The sequence below is a fragment of the Equus caballus genome, chromosome 31 (genome assembly GCF_041296265.1).
Source record: "Equus caballus isolate H_3958 breed thoroughbred chromosome 31, TB-T2T, whole genome shotgun sequence".
Lineage (NCBI taxonomy): Eukaryota > Metazoa > Chordata > Mammalia > Perissodactyla > Equidae > Equus > Equus caballus.
Window position 1 is genome coordinate 14,309,660 of NC_091714.1, and position 14,893 is coordinate 14,324,552.

The 14,893-nt window shown below is 36.3% G+C and overlaps 1 protein-coding gene across 5 annotated transcripts in view; it reads left to right on the forward strand.

The window, feature by feature from the left end:
* Positions 1-14,893, forward strand: part of RGS17 (regulator of G protein signaling 17) — a 104,878-nt gene that overhangs the window by 40,259 nt on the left and 49,726 nt on the right. For 2 of the 5 annotated variants that reach the window (XM_023633085.2, XM_070256544.1), the window contains exon 2: positions 5,073-5,173. The exons of 1 other annotated variant lie outside the window; for it this stretch is intronic. In XM_023633085.2, the coding sequence (XP_023488853.1) occupies positions 5,121-5,173 (53 nt within the window). In that variant the 5' untranslated portion in view covers positions 5,073-5,120. Of the gene's footprint in view, positions 1-5,072; positions 5,186-14,893 lie in introns of all 5 variants that reach the window. 2 more of the 5 variants (XM_070256541.1, XM_070256542.1) reach the window with 2 other exon arrangements.

Below are 14,893 nucleotides of genomic sequence, written 5' to 3' on the forward strand. Positions count from 1 at the left end.
TAGGTATAATTTAAGATTACTTATTTGAGATTATTCTTGTTTGTTGAGGTGGGCCTGTATTGCTATAAATTTCCCTTCTAGAACCGGTTTTGCTGCATTCCATAAGAGTTGATGTTGTATTTTCATTTCATTTGTCTCCAGGTATTTTTTATTTCTCCTTTAAATTCTTCATTGATCCAATTGTTGTTCAGTAGCATGTTGTTTAGTCTCCACATATTAGTGGCTTTCTTGGCTTTTTTCTTGTGGTTCATTTCCAGTTTCATTGCATTGTGGTTGGAAAAGACGCTTGATATGATTTCAATCTTCTTAAATTTATTGAGGCTTGCCTTGTTTCACAACATATGATCTATATTTGAGAATGTTCCACGTGCACTTCAGAAGAATGTGTATTCTGCTGGTTTTGGATGGAATGTACTATCTATACCTATTAAGTCCATCTGTTCTAGCATTTCATTTAAGGCCACTGTTTCCTTATTGACTTTCTGTTGGGATGATTTATCCATTGATGTAAGTGGGGTGTTGAGGTCCCCTACTATTATTCTGTTGCTGTCAATTTCTCCTTTTAGGTCTATTAGTAGTTGCTTTATATACTTTGGTGCTTCTCTGTTAGGTGCACAGATATTCATAAGTGTTATGTCCTCTTGTTGGAATGTCCCTTTTATCATTATATACTTCCCCTCTTTGTCTCTCATTATCCTTTTTATCTTGAAGTCTGCTTTGTCTCATAAGTATGGCAGCACCTGCTTTCTTTTGTTTGCCACTTGCTTGGAGTATCATCTTCCATCCCATCATTGTGAGCCTGTGTTTATCTTTAGAGCTAAGATGTGTTTCCTGAAGGCAGCATATTGTCGGGTCTTGTTTTTTAATCCATCTATCCACTCTGTGTCTTTTGATTGCAGAATTCAATCCATTTACATTTAGAGTGATTTTTGATATATGAAGGCTTAATATGCCTTTTTATCTCTTGTTTTCCAGTTGTTCTATATCTCCATTGTTTCACATCCCTTGTATTTCTGACAGCCATTTCAGTTTTGTGGTTTTCTGTGATGTTTTTCTCTTTATTTATGATTTGTGGCTGTATTCTGACTCTTTATTTAGTGGTTACCATGAAGTTTGTATAAAAGATCTCATAGATGAGGCAGTCCACTTTCTGATAGGCTCTTATCTCATTAGCCTAAGCAGGTTCCATCCCTTTCCTCTTCCCTTTCTGAGTTATTGTTGTCATAAATTCTTCTTTCTTGTGTTGTTTGTGACTAAATTGAAGGGTTTATAGTTATTTTTGATGCTTTCCTTCCCTTTATATTTTATGTTATAATGAAGTGTTTGGTAACCTGTTCTGATAGAGAGCTGCAATTTTCTGATTTTGTCTGTGTATTTATCTCCTTGCTCTAAGCTCTGTAAACCTTTGCCTTTTTGTTTCAGGTAGGAGGGCTTCCTTCATCATTTCTTGTAAGGGAGGCCTAATGGGGATGAATTCCCTCAGCCTCTGTCTGTCTGGGAAAGCTTTTATTTCTCCATCATATCTGATGGATAGTTTCACTGGTTAGAGTATTCTTGGCTGAAGGTTTTTGTCTTTCAGTATTTCGAATCTATCATTCCATTCTCTCCTAGCCTTTAAAGTTTCTGCTGAGAGATCTGCTGAAAGCCTGATGGTGGTTCCTTTGTGGGTTATTTTCTTCATCTCTTGTTACCCTTAATATTTTTCTGTCATTGACTTTTGCCAGTTTTAATGTTATATACCTTGGAGAAGGTCTTTTTGCATTGTTGTAATCGGGAGTTCTGTTGGCTTCATTTTCCTGTAAGTCCAGTGTCTTCCCCAGGTTTGAGAAGTTCTCAGCTATTATTTCTTTGAGTAAGCTCTCTGCTCCTTTCTCTCTCTTTTCTCCTTCTTGAATACCTATAATCCTTACGTTGCTTTTCCTAATTGAGTAGGATATTTCTCAAAGAATGTCTTCATTTTTTATAAATCCTAGTTCTCTCTTATTCTCTACTCGAAGCATTTCTATATTTCTGTCCTCTACTTCACTAATTCTGTCCTCTGTAACATCAACTCTATTTTTTATGGTTTCTAGATTATTTTTTTATCTCATTAATTGTATTCTTCATATCCAGAATTTGTTTTTTTTAGAGTTTCAGTCTCTTTGTTGAAGTATTGCTTCTCGTTATTAATTTTGTTCCTGAGCTCACTGAACTGTCTTTCCAAGATTTCTTGTAATTCATTGAATTTCTTTTTGACAATTATTTTGAATTTTCTCTCACTTATATTGTAAATTTCTGTGACTTCAGGATTGGTTTCTGGAGACTTGTCATTTTCCTTCTGCTCTGAAGTATTACTGTAGTTCTTCATGTTTTTTTTTTGATGTAGTGATCTTTTGCTGGTGCATTTGTGGTAGTATCAGGTTGTATATTCCACCTTCAATCACTAGGGGTGAGTAGGAGCTGTGTTTTCTGGTTCCACCCTATCTACTGGAAGTTGTGTGGGCAGGACTACTCTGCCTTTGCCTGGGCTGGCTGCAGCTGCTCTGCAGACTGTGCTCACATGGGCAGGGCCTCTGTGCTGGGCAGGCTGGTCGGGCACTGTAGAGAAGCCCTCTGTGGTCCACAGGGGACTGGCTGAGCTGCTGTGTGCTAGGCAGGATGGGCACTCATGCAGGGATTGAGCCGCCAGTTGGTGGGTCCCATGGGTTGCTGTGCTCTGCAGGTGGGGGTGCCTTCTGAGTGGGCAGGGGGCCTTCTCACCTGTGCTCAGTGGGTAGGTGCCTTCATGGGGGCTGAGCCACCACCACTCAATGTAGAGCATTCACACCAGTGGGCCACTGCAGCACACTGGATGATCCCACAGGTAGGTGATCACACAGGCTGGGCTGCAACTCTGAGAGCACTTGTGCAGCCTGGGCTGTCCCCACCTCCTCTTATAGTCACACTAGCTGCTGTGTGAGGATCCATGACCTGCCTTACTGCCACTGGTGAGGGGGAGGGGTACACTCACCTACTTCCACTGCCTCCCAGGGATCCAATCCTATCACCTTCAGGTGTATAGTTGCATTGATGTCTCAGAAGTCCTGTTGTGCTGGGCAGGAAATCCTCTCCTGGTTAATGAATGTCTATTTAGTTGTAACTTTAATGGGAGCAACTAAGGGAACAACTCACTTCACCATGATGCTGACATCACCACCTCCCAAACTTTTTGACAGAGTTGTTTAAGTTTGCTGGCTTCTGTTCCCTACCTCTCCTTGTGTCTCACACCCCCAATCAGTCTAACGTCCTATGACTATATTAAAACGCCCCATCCTCTGGTTGGCACTGACTTCCATTTAGTTAACTCCAATACATTTTCTTGATTTCTATGTCAATCAGATATAGAATATGCTCTAAATAAAACAGAAAACAGACTTTCTAAGGGCTTTTAGGTAGCTCGCAGATTTCTAAGAGGGTCAGGGAGACTGGCTCTGTTGCTAAGCAGTCAGGAACAGGGCCCAATGGGGAAGCTGTAGAGAAAACACCACTGCTACTTCTGTTCAGCATTGATAAAGCTCCAGGCTGGGTGATGGAAGCTCTGCTACTCCCATCCAAGCCCTTCTACCACCTGCTTGCCAGAAGACCAGTTATCTCCAATGTGGCCATCTCCTCCCTCTGCTAAATAAATGACCTAGTCATTCATCCAACTTCCAACAAGTTATTAATCACCGCATTCTGACAACCCAAGATCACACATCATACCTGAATGCTATGTATCAATACTGCCAACATTCCTATTTCATGATAATGAAGTTTATAATATTTTCAGTATTTGTGCATGTGTGTGTGTATATGTATGTGTCCTCAAAAATAAATCCTTTATCTGGAAAGCTACATTAACGTTTTTAATATGGTAAAACTAACATTGTCTCTTCAAGGTAAGCACACCATTTTATAGTTTTCAGCATCAATATATTAAAGCAATTTTAACTGATAATCTTGGATTTTTCTTTGTTAAACTATGGCTCTTTTGGTTTAATTTAATTCATGTTCTAACAGTTCTTACATTTCAATTCCAAGATCAAGCCATGAAGTGACATTTACTGATTCTGTTTCTTGTTTGTTTCTTCTTCTCTTTTCCCTCATCAATATTGTTCAAGAATTAATGAATTGTGTCCATTAAAGATTAGTACTAATGACCTTATTTCCATAAAAACAGACTCACCACTCTGCCAGCTTGTCCTGAAAACTTGCCTGTGGAAATGATCCATTAGTTAAAAATTTAAAATAAATTAGAAATGTTTGTCTCCCATAAATCTGGCCATGGCATAGATGTTAATCTGTCTCAGCATTTTCCCAAAGAGAATTTTTTTGAAAATCTGTGATGGCAGCTGTAATAACTATTTGTTAATCTATTCCCTAAAAACTATTGAAGAAAACTAACTTTCTTACTCTTGTGATGTATTCTTTGTAAATGAGACACAAATGTTTTCTTACCATTGGAATTCAGACACATACTTAATTAGAGATACAAGGGAGTTTCATAGAGGAGGTAGCTTTTCACATAAAGAACTGCAGAAATCTTCTTTGTGTCTTCCTGAGTCCTTGATGATGATGATGATGATGATGATGATGATGATGAAATGAACAGAGCCTAAGTGTCAAGCTGTGTAATATATATGTAACTGGAGTTCCAGAGTTTGGGAGGAGACAGTGCACAAGAAATATAGCTAACAGTTTTCCAAATTTGATGAATTCTGTAAACTCACAATTTTAACAAATTCAGTGAACCTCAAGCAAGATAAACCACATCAATAAATATAATAATATAAAAGACAGTAATAAATAGAAATCCTAACAGCAGCCAGAACACACACACACACACACACACACACACACACACACACACACACACAATGTACAGAGAAACAATGAGAAATATGATTGCAAACTTCTCTTAAACACTATTCAAGACAGAAGATAATGGAATGGCATTTTAAAGTGCTGAAAGAAAGTCAACCTAGAATTTTTGCATCCCCTATCTATCTTTCAAGATAATTGTCTAAATAATTTTTTTCTGATCACCAATAACTGAGAAAATTTGTACCAAACAGAACTGCACTACATGAAATATTAAAGGAAGTTATTCAGCCAGAAAGAAAATGATATCATGTGGAAACAGATCTGCACAAAGAAGTGAAGTCGGCCAGACATGGTAAATATGTGGGTAAATATGAAATACTTTTTTTTCTTGTTTTTCACTTTCTTTAAATATTTATTGATTGGTTAAAGTAAAAAGAGTAATAATGTATTATGGGGCTTATGACATATGTAAGAATAAAATGTATAATAATAATAATACAAAGAATTAAGGCATGTATAATGGAAATATATGCAAGGGGGAACAAAGGGAAAGAAGAGATGAGACAAATGGAAAGCAGAGCAATATGGTAGACTTAACACTAACCATATCAATAGCCACTTTAAATATAAATGGTCTAAACATTCCACTTAAAAGGAAGCTATCTTCAGACCACATAAAAAAGTAAGACATAACTATGTATATTACCTACAAAATCTCACTTTAAATACAAAGATACAAGTTGGTAAAGAGTAAAAGGATATACTGTCAAATCAAGAATCAAAAAAATCTGGAGGAGCTCTATTACTATCAAAGTCTTAGATTTCAGAATAAAGACTATAACCAGGAATAAAAAGGGACATTTCATCCAGAAGAAGTAACAATGATAAATGTGTATGCACACAATAAGAGGGCTTCAAAATATCCCAAATGGAAACTAATAGAACTGACAGAAGAAATAGAAAAAATTGACCATCATAATTGGAGATTTCAACATTCCTTTGTGAGTAATTGGTAGAATAGAAAATTGAAAAAGATATAGAAGACGATATTTTTTAAAAACTGGTAAATTTTTATAAACTAATAGTGGAGATTATATTTTACCCCATACTTTCCTCCTTAAACAGTACATAAGCTTACTTACAAAGTACTTACTAAGTAATGCAGATGGTAGTGGTACTTACTAAAGTATATAAATGATATACACAATATTTCTCCAAGGATCAATTGAAAAGGTTCTAAAAGCGTGGCTGAATATTTTTCTCATGAACTTCACCTTCCTTATTACCAAACTATTTTATATAAAATAATAATAAAAATAGTTAAAAATATGAACACTGAATACATTAGTTAATACCCTTTATAACGTCAATTAATGGGTTATTTTAGGTAATGGAAAATGTACAGGCCACCCCAAAACAACTCCATCAAATATTTTCTTCTCTCTTCCCAAGTGGTACTTTGACCTAATTTGGCAGAAAAACTCCCCACTTCTTGTCCCTGTTACTCATCTGAGGAATAATTTTACCTGTAAATAGCTACAATTTAGTGGTAATTTTCTTCTCTTTAAGTTTTGCCCCAACTTTTTAATTCTGAAATTTTAAAACATATGGAAAGATGTAGCATTTGAAAGGCTGCAGATGTCATGCAACCTTACCTCTAAGGTCCTTCAGCATATATCACCAAAGAATAAGTGCAGTGTCCTACTTAATCACCATACCATTATAACACCTAGTTAAATTAACAATAATTCTATAATATCATTTAATATCTAGAGCCTGTTAAAGTTTCCCCAATTGTCCCAAGAATTATTTACAGCCAATTTTTTTCCAAGCCAATCCAAACTCATGCATCACATTTAGTACTATCTCTATAATCTCTTTTATTCTAGAACAATCTCCCTACATTTTTTCCCCTAAGTAATGATTTTGCAAGGAGCCCAGATGGGTTGTATTGTAGAAATTCCTATATTTTGGATTTGTCTTATTGGTTCTTCTTAGTGTCATTTAACTTGTTACTCTGTCTCCTTTATTTCTGTAATCTGAAAGTTGAGTTTAGAGACTTGATGATATTCAAGTGGAATACTTCCTGGGAAGAATAGTGGATTGCTGAGTACTTCGTGTTGTACTTCATATTGCATCAGTTACAAGGTACACGATGTCAGGTGGTCCCCCATTGGTGACGCTTGCTAAAAGTGATGACTTCTCTCTTCACTATGAAAGTACATTTTTTTTTCCTTTGGAATAGTAAAGATTCTGTGAAATTTTGGCCCCATACAAAGGTTTTCTTACCAGTTTTTTGTGTCATGGTTTCAGGGTCCATTGGCAGTTATTGACTAAATCAATTACTTAATTGGGGAAACACAATGATTTTCTAATTCTGTCATTCCTAGTAAATGTGTTAGCTGGCATTCTTCTGTAAAAAGAAGCTTTATGCTCCTCTTTTTAATATTACTATGGACACGAACTTTTATTTATTCAGTGTGTTAAAATAAAATGCATATATTATTTTTTAGATGTTTAAATTAATCTAACTTTGGCCAATGGATCCTTTTCAAACTGGCTCCTTTTTTGTTGGTAAGGAAGATTGGCCCTGAGCTAACACCTGTGGCCAATCTTCCTCTTTTTGCTTGAGGAAGAGTGGCCCTGAGCTAACATCTGTGCCCATCTTCCTCTGTTTTGTATATGGGATGCCACCACAGCATGACTTGGTGAGTGGTGTATAGGTCTGTGCCCAGGATCTGAGCCCATGAACCCCAGGCTACCAAAGTGGAATGCGCTGAGCTTAACCACCACACCACCGGACTAGCCCGTCCTATTCATTTTATGTGAACCCATTGGTCTTAAAGCATTTCCTTACTGTCTGGCACAAGATGCCCCTGGCTTAGCTTAGGATTCTCCTACATCAGACCTGGAATCACCATTTCTCCACAGAATTTTGGTTCCGTTTTCTAGGGAATAATGTTTAGAACTCAGTATCTGGATGCTGTGTATGATTATTGCTACTAGGGTGTCATTGCTGCTGAGGCTTTTCAGTGGAAAGAGCAAGGAAATATGTTTTAAAAATCATAAGGTCATATGAATAATTCTAATTCAGTTGTAATATTAAAATTTTTCTTCACTTTTATATTTCTACTCCTTTTCTTTAGATTGAACATTTTTGCTTTTAACAATACAATTATTTTACTTTTTTATATGTTTGTATTATCTTATTATATGTGTATATAATAGTTTCATAATGGCAATACCAGTATTACTGCTAACAGAAAACTTACTGAGTGAAGTTTAAGATTTCTTTGTTTATATCCCACCAAGGATGTATAGTCAGAGTGTAGTGTTTAAAAGTTACTTAAATGAATTCTTCTGTGTGTGGTTAGATTATTAATTTAATATGCTATTAGGTGTATTTGTTTATAGTTAGGTTCAATTTCAAATTTTTTTAAATTTTATTTCTCGAACATGAAAAACATTCAAAATTCAAAACTGTGTAAAAAGTTATACTCTGAGACATCTTCCAGTTGTCCCTATTTCTTTACTCATTTCCTACCCACCCACTATTGTAACCATTATCATTATCTGGTTTGTCTTTTTTGTGTCATTTTTTGGTAAAAGCAAACAAATATGTGTATGTGTATATGTGCATATATGACACACACATATTCTATTTCCTTTTTTTTATGCACACACACACAACACATTATTCTGTCCTTTTCTTTCCTCATTTCATACATCTGGTGTTGTTTTAGTTTTGTTTTGTTTTTTGCTGTGTAAAGTCTTTTATTTTTCTAGAATTTGATTATGGTTTGCAAGACTTTCCCTTCTCCCAGGTTATAAAGGAATTCACTGATGTTTTCTTGTAATATTTGTATATTTTCCATTTTTGCATCTATGTCTGGAATATATTTAGAGTACATTCTTGTATATAGTTGAAAGATTCAGTTAATTTTATCTCTTTCCAAGTGGCTATTCATTTCTTCTAACACTATGTGAAAGAATCCTTTTCGCTTTTATTCTATACTAAATTTCCATTTGTTTTTCCTCCGTAAATAGTATCAATATTGACTAGGTTTAGCTGTGAATGACACATAAGAATGGAATTTTACAAAATCACAAATCAAATTATTTTCAGTTTATTTAAAGTTAGGTTACCTAATTTGATCTGTATAAATAATTTTTAAATACAGCACAGAATAATATGTATGAACTCATTTATTTATGTTGTTATGTACTTATCATTTTGTAAATTCACCTAGTTGAAATAATCAGCCCAATTTTGCTCTCTATTCTGATCTGCATCCAGGGCAGGGCAGCTTGTGGTTTCATGCTGAATTGCACCAACATAGGAGCAGAAGATGGTCCCTGTCTTGCCCAGCTTCTTCTCTCTTAATAGTGTACTTCAAAAGGAAACCTCAAAGAATGGATTTTAGTTCCTTCCCCAAACTGAGGCTTCCACATGAAAGGCAAACAATTAATCAGCCAATAAACAGTCTACCTTTGATACTAACCATGGACTGCTGTATATACAAGAATCCTTTTTAAAATATTACCAACCAAATTAATAATGAGACTAAAGATTGCGGACGACATCCAATTTACTCAGGCTAAGGAGAAATTTCTAATACACTGTATCCTGTTTATAACATCTATATACATCACAACTGCGAAGGCAAGCTTTTTCCTGCCAATTACAGAATTAAGGAAACTTTTTTTTCATTCTATCCCACAGGCATTTCAATATGGTGACTAGAGAGTTCCAAGTGTTTCTGACATCCATTCTGCTTTGACAGGGAGTTTTGTATTGAGGAAGCTATTGAAAATGAAGTCTTCTTAATAACATATTTTATGTAACTAGTTAAAACAGTAGATGCAGAGCCAAACAAAATGAAGGAGATGTATTATTAGAAGAAATGCTACTCATATTGAATTGATTTTGTGTGCCTGTTAAAACTCACAAACACTGACTTGAGATCAACAGAAGACCGCTGACTTCTAGCTGTTCTGACTGTGTACAAATGGACAGCGAGAAGTAAATTGTTATACAGCAAGCCACAGAAAACACTATAGCTTTGGAAATGTAAGAAATTGTGTGAGTTTTTCTCACAAGTAGGAACAGCTCTCTCCTTGGGGATAGCGGGATTCATTTCCTCCTCAAGAATTTTTTTAAATGCTGAAAAAAATTCCTTCTTTTTATATTTCAAGAGTGACATGAAAGACTGATCTTAATAGTCCTGAAATACATCCGAATTCTAACACATATCTTGTAGTGGAGCTGAGTTTAATTTCCATCTTATTTTAGGTCTAGATATGATTCTTAGCGTACTTATCACTCAGTAAGAATAAGTGAGCCCCTTCCAATACATTTTGTCATCAATCAGTGAGTAGACAGAACACACATGAAAATGGGCCAACAGAACAACCCTCACTGCTGGATAGCCACCATTTGTCCCTCCTCTGAATATTCTCCTCTGTTCTCTACCCTCCTCTGTCCTGAAGGACTGATTTGCATGGGCTCCATTGATGGGTTTGGCCTATATCGACTCTGGCAGGAGATCAAAGGAAGGGCAGAGGGAGTGGTGGGGACACTTACTTCCCGCACAGTCACTTAAACTGACTGCTTCTCTTGACCTTTCTCGGGTCCCAGCTTTGGTCAGAAGGCCTGTCCCCACACAGCCCTCTCTGTCCCTAGGTTGAGGTAACTACTTTCTCTCTTTGTGCCTGCATGACTGGGAGTGGTAACATCACCTGTCTATTACCTATTACCTAACCCCAGGATACCTTCTTGTCCCTTGGGATCTCTCTATTTTTTCCCTACACCTTTTATAAATAGCCCATTAGTAAACACTCTTAAAACTTGACTGTACCATCATATTTACCTCCTGGGACCCTGACTGCTAAACCCTCTTGGAAAATTTCACAGAATGTCCTCAAGCTATCAAAGGCATGCCTACAGCACCTGAAGGTGAGTCTGGAAAAGTAGCAGATGCTAGTAAGTAGAGCAAGCCTGGTTGGATGAAAAGACAGTAGCTGCATCTCCCAGGCTGGGATTGAGGAGGGACTGGAAGAGAGGATGGAGCAGAAGGGGATGGTTGCACGGGAGATGACTGATATGTTTCCTTACGGTAATTCTAGTGAAATAAGATTTATGGTGTTTTCTGAAATATTTTAGAGGCCCCTTGGGAGATATATTTGCAACAAAAGGGATGTCCTTTTATTGCAAACCAAGCAACAAACTTTCATTGCAAACCGACTTAATGAAAACTCGTAGGTCATTAAGGTGAAAAATAAGACACTATCTTTGGCCTGATATGAGCTATCCATGGTTGGAACTTAGTATATGCATGTTCATTGATTTTCTGGATTTGGAAACCTTCAATTGTAAACTACAATCTATGTATTTTTAATTTTGGATCAAATATTTCATGGCTCATATGAAATGGAAACCAAGTACTGTAAATTTATTTGTATAATGAACAACCAACAGGTATTTAAATAAATGCTGACTCTTTTATAGGCTTCTTCATTGAATAAAACAACTTAACTCTGATGATTCCAAGTTAATATGGAAAGGTATAAAACGCTAGACCATCAAGAGAGACATAAAATCATACGTCATGGATGGACTCAACCATCCAGCCTTTCTGGAGCATCTGAGATATGCCCATTGCCTAGTAGAGAAATTTGCATGAGGGCTCTTACTTCAGGGTCCCAGGTCCTATCAGGGCTTTGCTGATAGAAATCTGTGCTAGACCACATTGCCTAGGAATTATTTACAGAGAAAGAAGGATCATAGACTCTGGAGATAGGCAGTCTTAAGTTTAAACCTGTACTGGGTATTGGCAGGATCTCCAGTGACAAATCTCTCTTGTTTCAGTTTCCCTACATGGAAAATGGCAATATCTACCTCACAGGTTTGTTCTAAGGGTTGCCTGGGAATGTATGTAAAAATTGGTTAATAAAAACAAAATTATCTGGTTGAATGTAAAATAGCACAGCCGCTTTGGAAGACAGTTTAGGTCTTCTAACAAAACTAAACATATTTTTACCATATGATCCAGCAATCACACTCCTTGATATTTGCCCAAAGGAGTTGAAAACTTACGTGCACACAAAAACCTGCATAGAGTGTTTATAGTAGCTTTATTCATAGTTGCCAAAACTTGGAGGCAGCCAAGATGTTGCTTGAATAAATGGTTACATAAACTGTGGTGCATCCAGACAATGCGATATTATTCAGCTCTAAAAAGAAATGAGCTATCAAGTCATGCAAAAACGTGGAGGAACCTTAAATGCATATTACTAAGTGAAAGAAGCCAATCTGAAAAGGCTACATACTGTATGATTCAAACAATAAGACATTCTGAAAAAGGCAAGACAATAAGGACAATAAGAATATTAGTGATTGCCAGGGGTGGGGAACAAGGAGAGAGATGAATAGGCAGACTACAGAGGTCAGTGAAAATACTCGTATGATATTATAATGATGGAGATGTCATTACACATTTGTCCAGACCCATAGAATGTACCACAGCAAGAGTGAACTCATAGGTAAACTGTGGGCTTTGTGTTAATTATGATGTGTCAGTGTAGATTCATTCTTGGTAAAAATGTACTGTTCTAGTGAATGATGTTGATAATGGGGGAGGCTGTGTGTGTGTTGGGGGGGTGTTAGGAGGCATATGGGAAATCTCTGTACCTCCCTCTCATTTCTCTTGTAAACCTAAAACTTCTCTTAAAAAAATTCTTTAAAAAATTATCTACATCCCACTTCTATTTAATTATATGATCCATTTCTCCCTAACTCAGTAACACAGTTTCAGAAGCCCTGTTTCATGAGGCTGACTTTTGCTGAAACCTGTGATAACTGCATTGTTTTATTTTTTTAATATTTTAATGGCTTATGAATTTTGTGGAATAGAGCAATGCAATGGCATTTTTTCCAACAGAAAGTGAATTGCTTATACATTTTTACACTCCTAAGTATACTAATATTTCTGTTCTTACATGACAAACTATTATTATCTAACTGAGGATTGTTCTTAACTAAGAAAATTAACTAAGCAGCTATTGACAGTAGGATACTGCCTTATATGCTGAAGATACAAATAATAATTCGATAGTTCAAAACCTTGTATGGAAAGGACAAAAGCATAAAAATAACTATAATTAAGATAAATTGAGAGCTCACTCTGTGCCTAGCACTGTGTTCATTAAAGGAATCTTTTCATTTAATCTTCACACATCCTGGTGAATTAGCTAATATTATCTTGATTTTATCAGTGTATGACCTAGAGCTCAAAATGCCTAGGTAACTTGCCCAAAGAGTAAGAGGTAGAGCTATAATTTGAATTCTCAATTACTACAGTAGGGTCTATTCTCCCTAACAATGCTAGTTCTGATATTTGGTACAGACGATAAGTGTTAGGACATTGCTACTCAGTGTGTGACCACATGCGATCCATGTGCTGATTTGCAAAACATTTGTTACTGGTCTGCAACAAAGTAAGTAATGAAAGTGAGAGTAAGGGTTTAGAAACATGTATAGCCATTTGACAGAGTAATTTTATGTCTATTAAAACTGATAGTAAAAACTAATTGGGGCTTGTATATTGTATTTTTTCTCATTTTTTTCATTTTATTATATTTGACCAAAGTATTACTCTATGGCTGACTGGAAATTTAAAAACAGAAAAAACACCCTGATCCTTCACCACCCATAGTGTGAGAGTCACTTTTCTAATCCAGAGGATTAGTGAAGTGGGAAAGTCTCATAGATGAAGTAGGAATTATGATGACAATGTGAATAGCTGATGATAATTGAGTACTTACTGTGTGCCCATCTGTGTGCTTAGTTTCTCTTTCTCTCTCTCCACACACACACATACCATGTATACACATATAGATATATACCATATATATATATATATATATATACGGTGCCATTTATAAATATACAGACACACATATACGTATATATCTGTGTATGGAAACAGTTATTATTCAGTATCTTCACAACAACCTTAGAATTTTGAAGTAGATGTTTATCATGCCCTTTTTACCTGATTATGTTCTGGATATTACTGCTAATATCCACTTCTCCCCCCAGACTTATTCTTTGCTAAAAACCAAACCAATAGGCTCCCTTTCAGTACCAATGCTCTTCCATATATACATAAGGATGGAGAATAATTATGCTCCCCTACCTCCCCAAATAAAACTTGTCACTTTACTTCTTACCTATCTTGCATATTTCAGAGGGTGTTTACTGGGAGGTTGGGAATAGCTGTGTCAAAGGCTTCTGGGTGGAGACTTTATTCCTTCATTGTTATGAGTAGCCTTTTTTCTTCTTTTTTTAACTGCTTTATTGAGGTATGATTGACATAAAAAATGCTGTAGATATTTAGTGTATTCAAAACTTGATGTGTTTGGAGGTAAGTATACACCCATGAAACCATCATCAATGCCATAAACTTATCACCACCTCCAAAAGTTTCCTCTGGCCACTTTTGCTTTTTTTTTTTCCTTTTGTTATGAAAGCACTTAACATAAGAGCTACCCTCTTAGCAAGTTTTTAAGTATACAATATAGTACACTCATGTGTTGCTTAAAGATGAGGATACATTCTGAGAATGCGTTGTTAGGAGATTGCAACATTGTGCGAACATCATAGAGTGTATTTACACTCTATGATATAGCCTACCAGACACCTGGGCTGTATGGTACTAACCTTGTGGGACCAACATCATATATGTGATCTATCATTGACTGAAACATCGTTATGCATCACATGGCTGGATTGTTAATTATAGGCCCTGTTTTGCATAGTAGCTCTCCAGACTGTAATTATTTTGCATAACTGAAACTTTGTACCCTTTGACCAACACCTCCCTGTTTCCTCCCCTGCCCGGTCTCTGGCAACCACCATTCTACTTTCTGCTTCTATGTGTTTGACTATTTTAGATTCCACATATAAGTGAGATCATGTAGTATTTGTTTATCTGTGTCTGGCTTATTTCAGTCAGCATCGTGTTCTCCAGATCCATACATGTTGTTGCAAATGGCAGGATTTCCTTCTTCT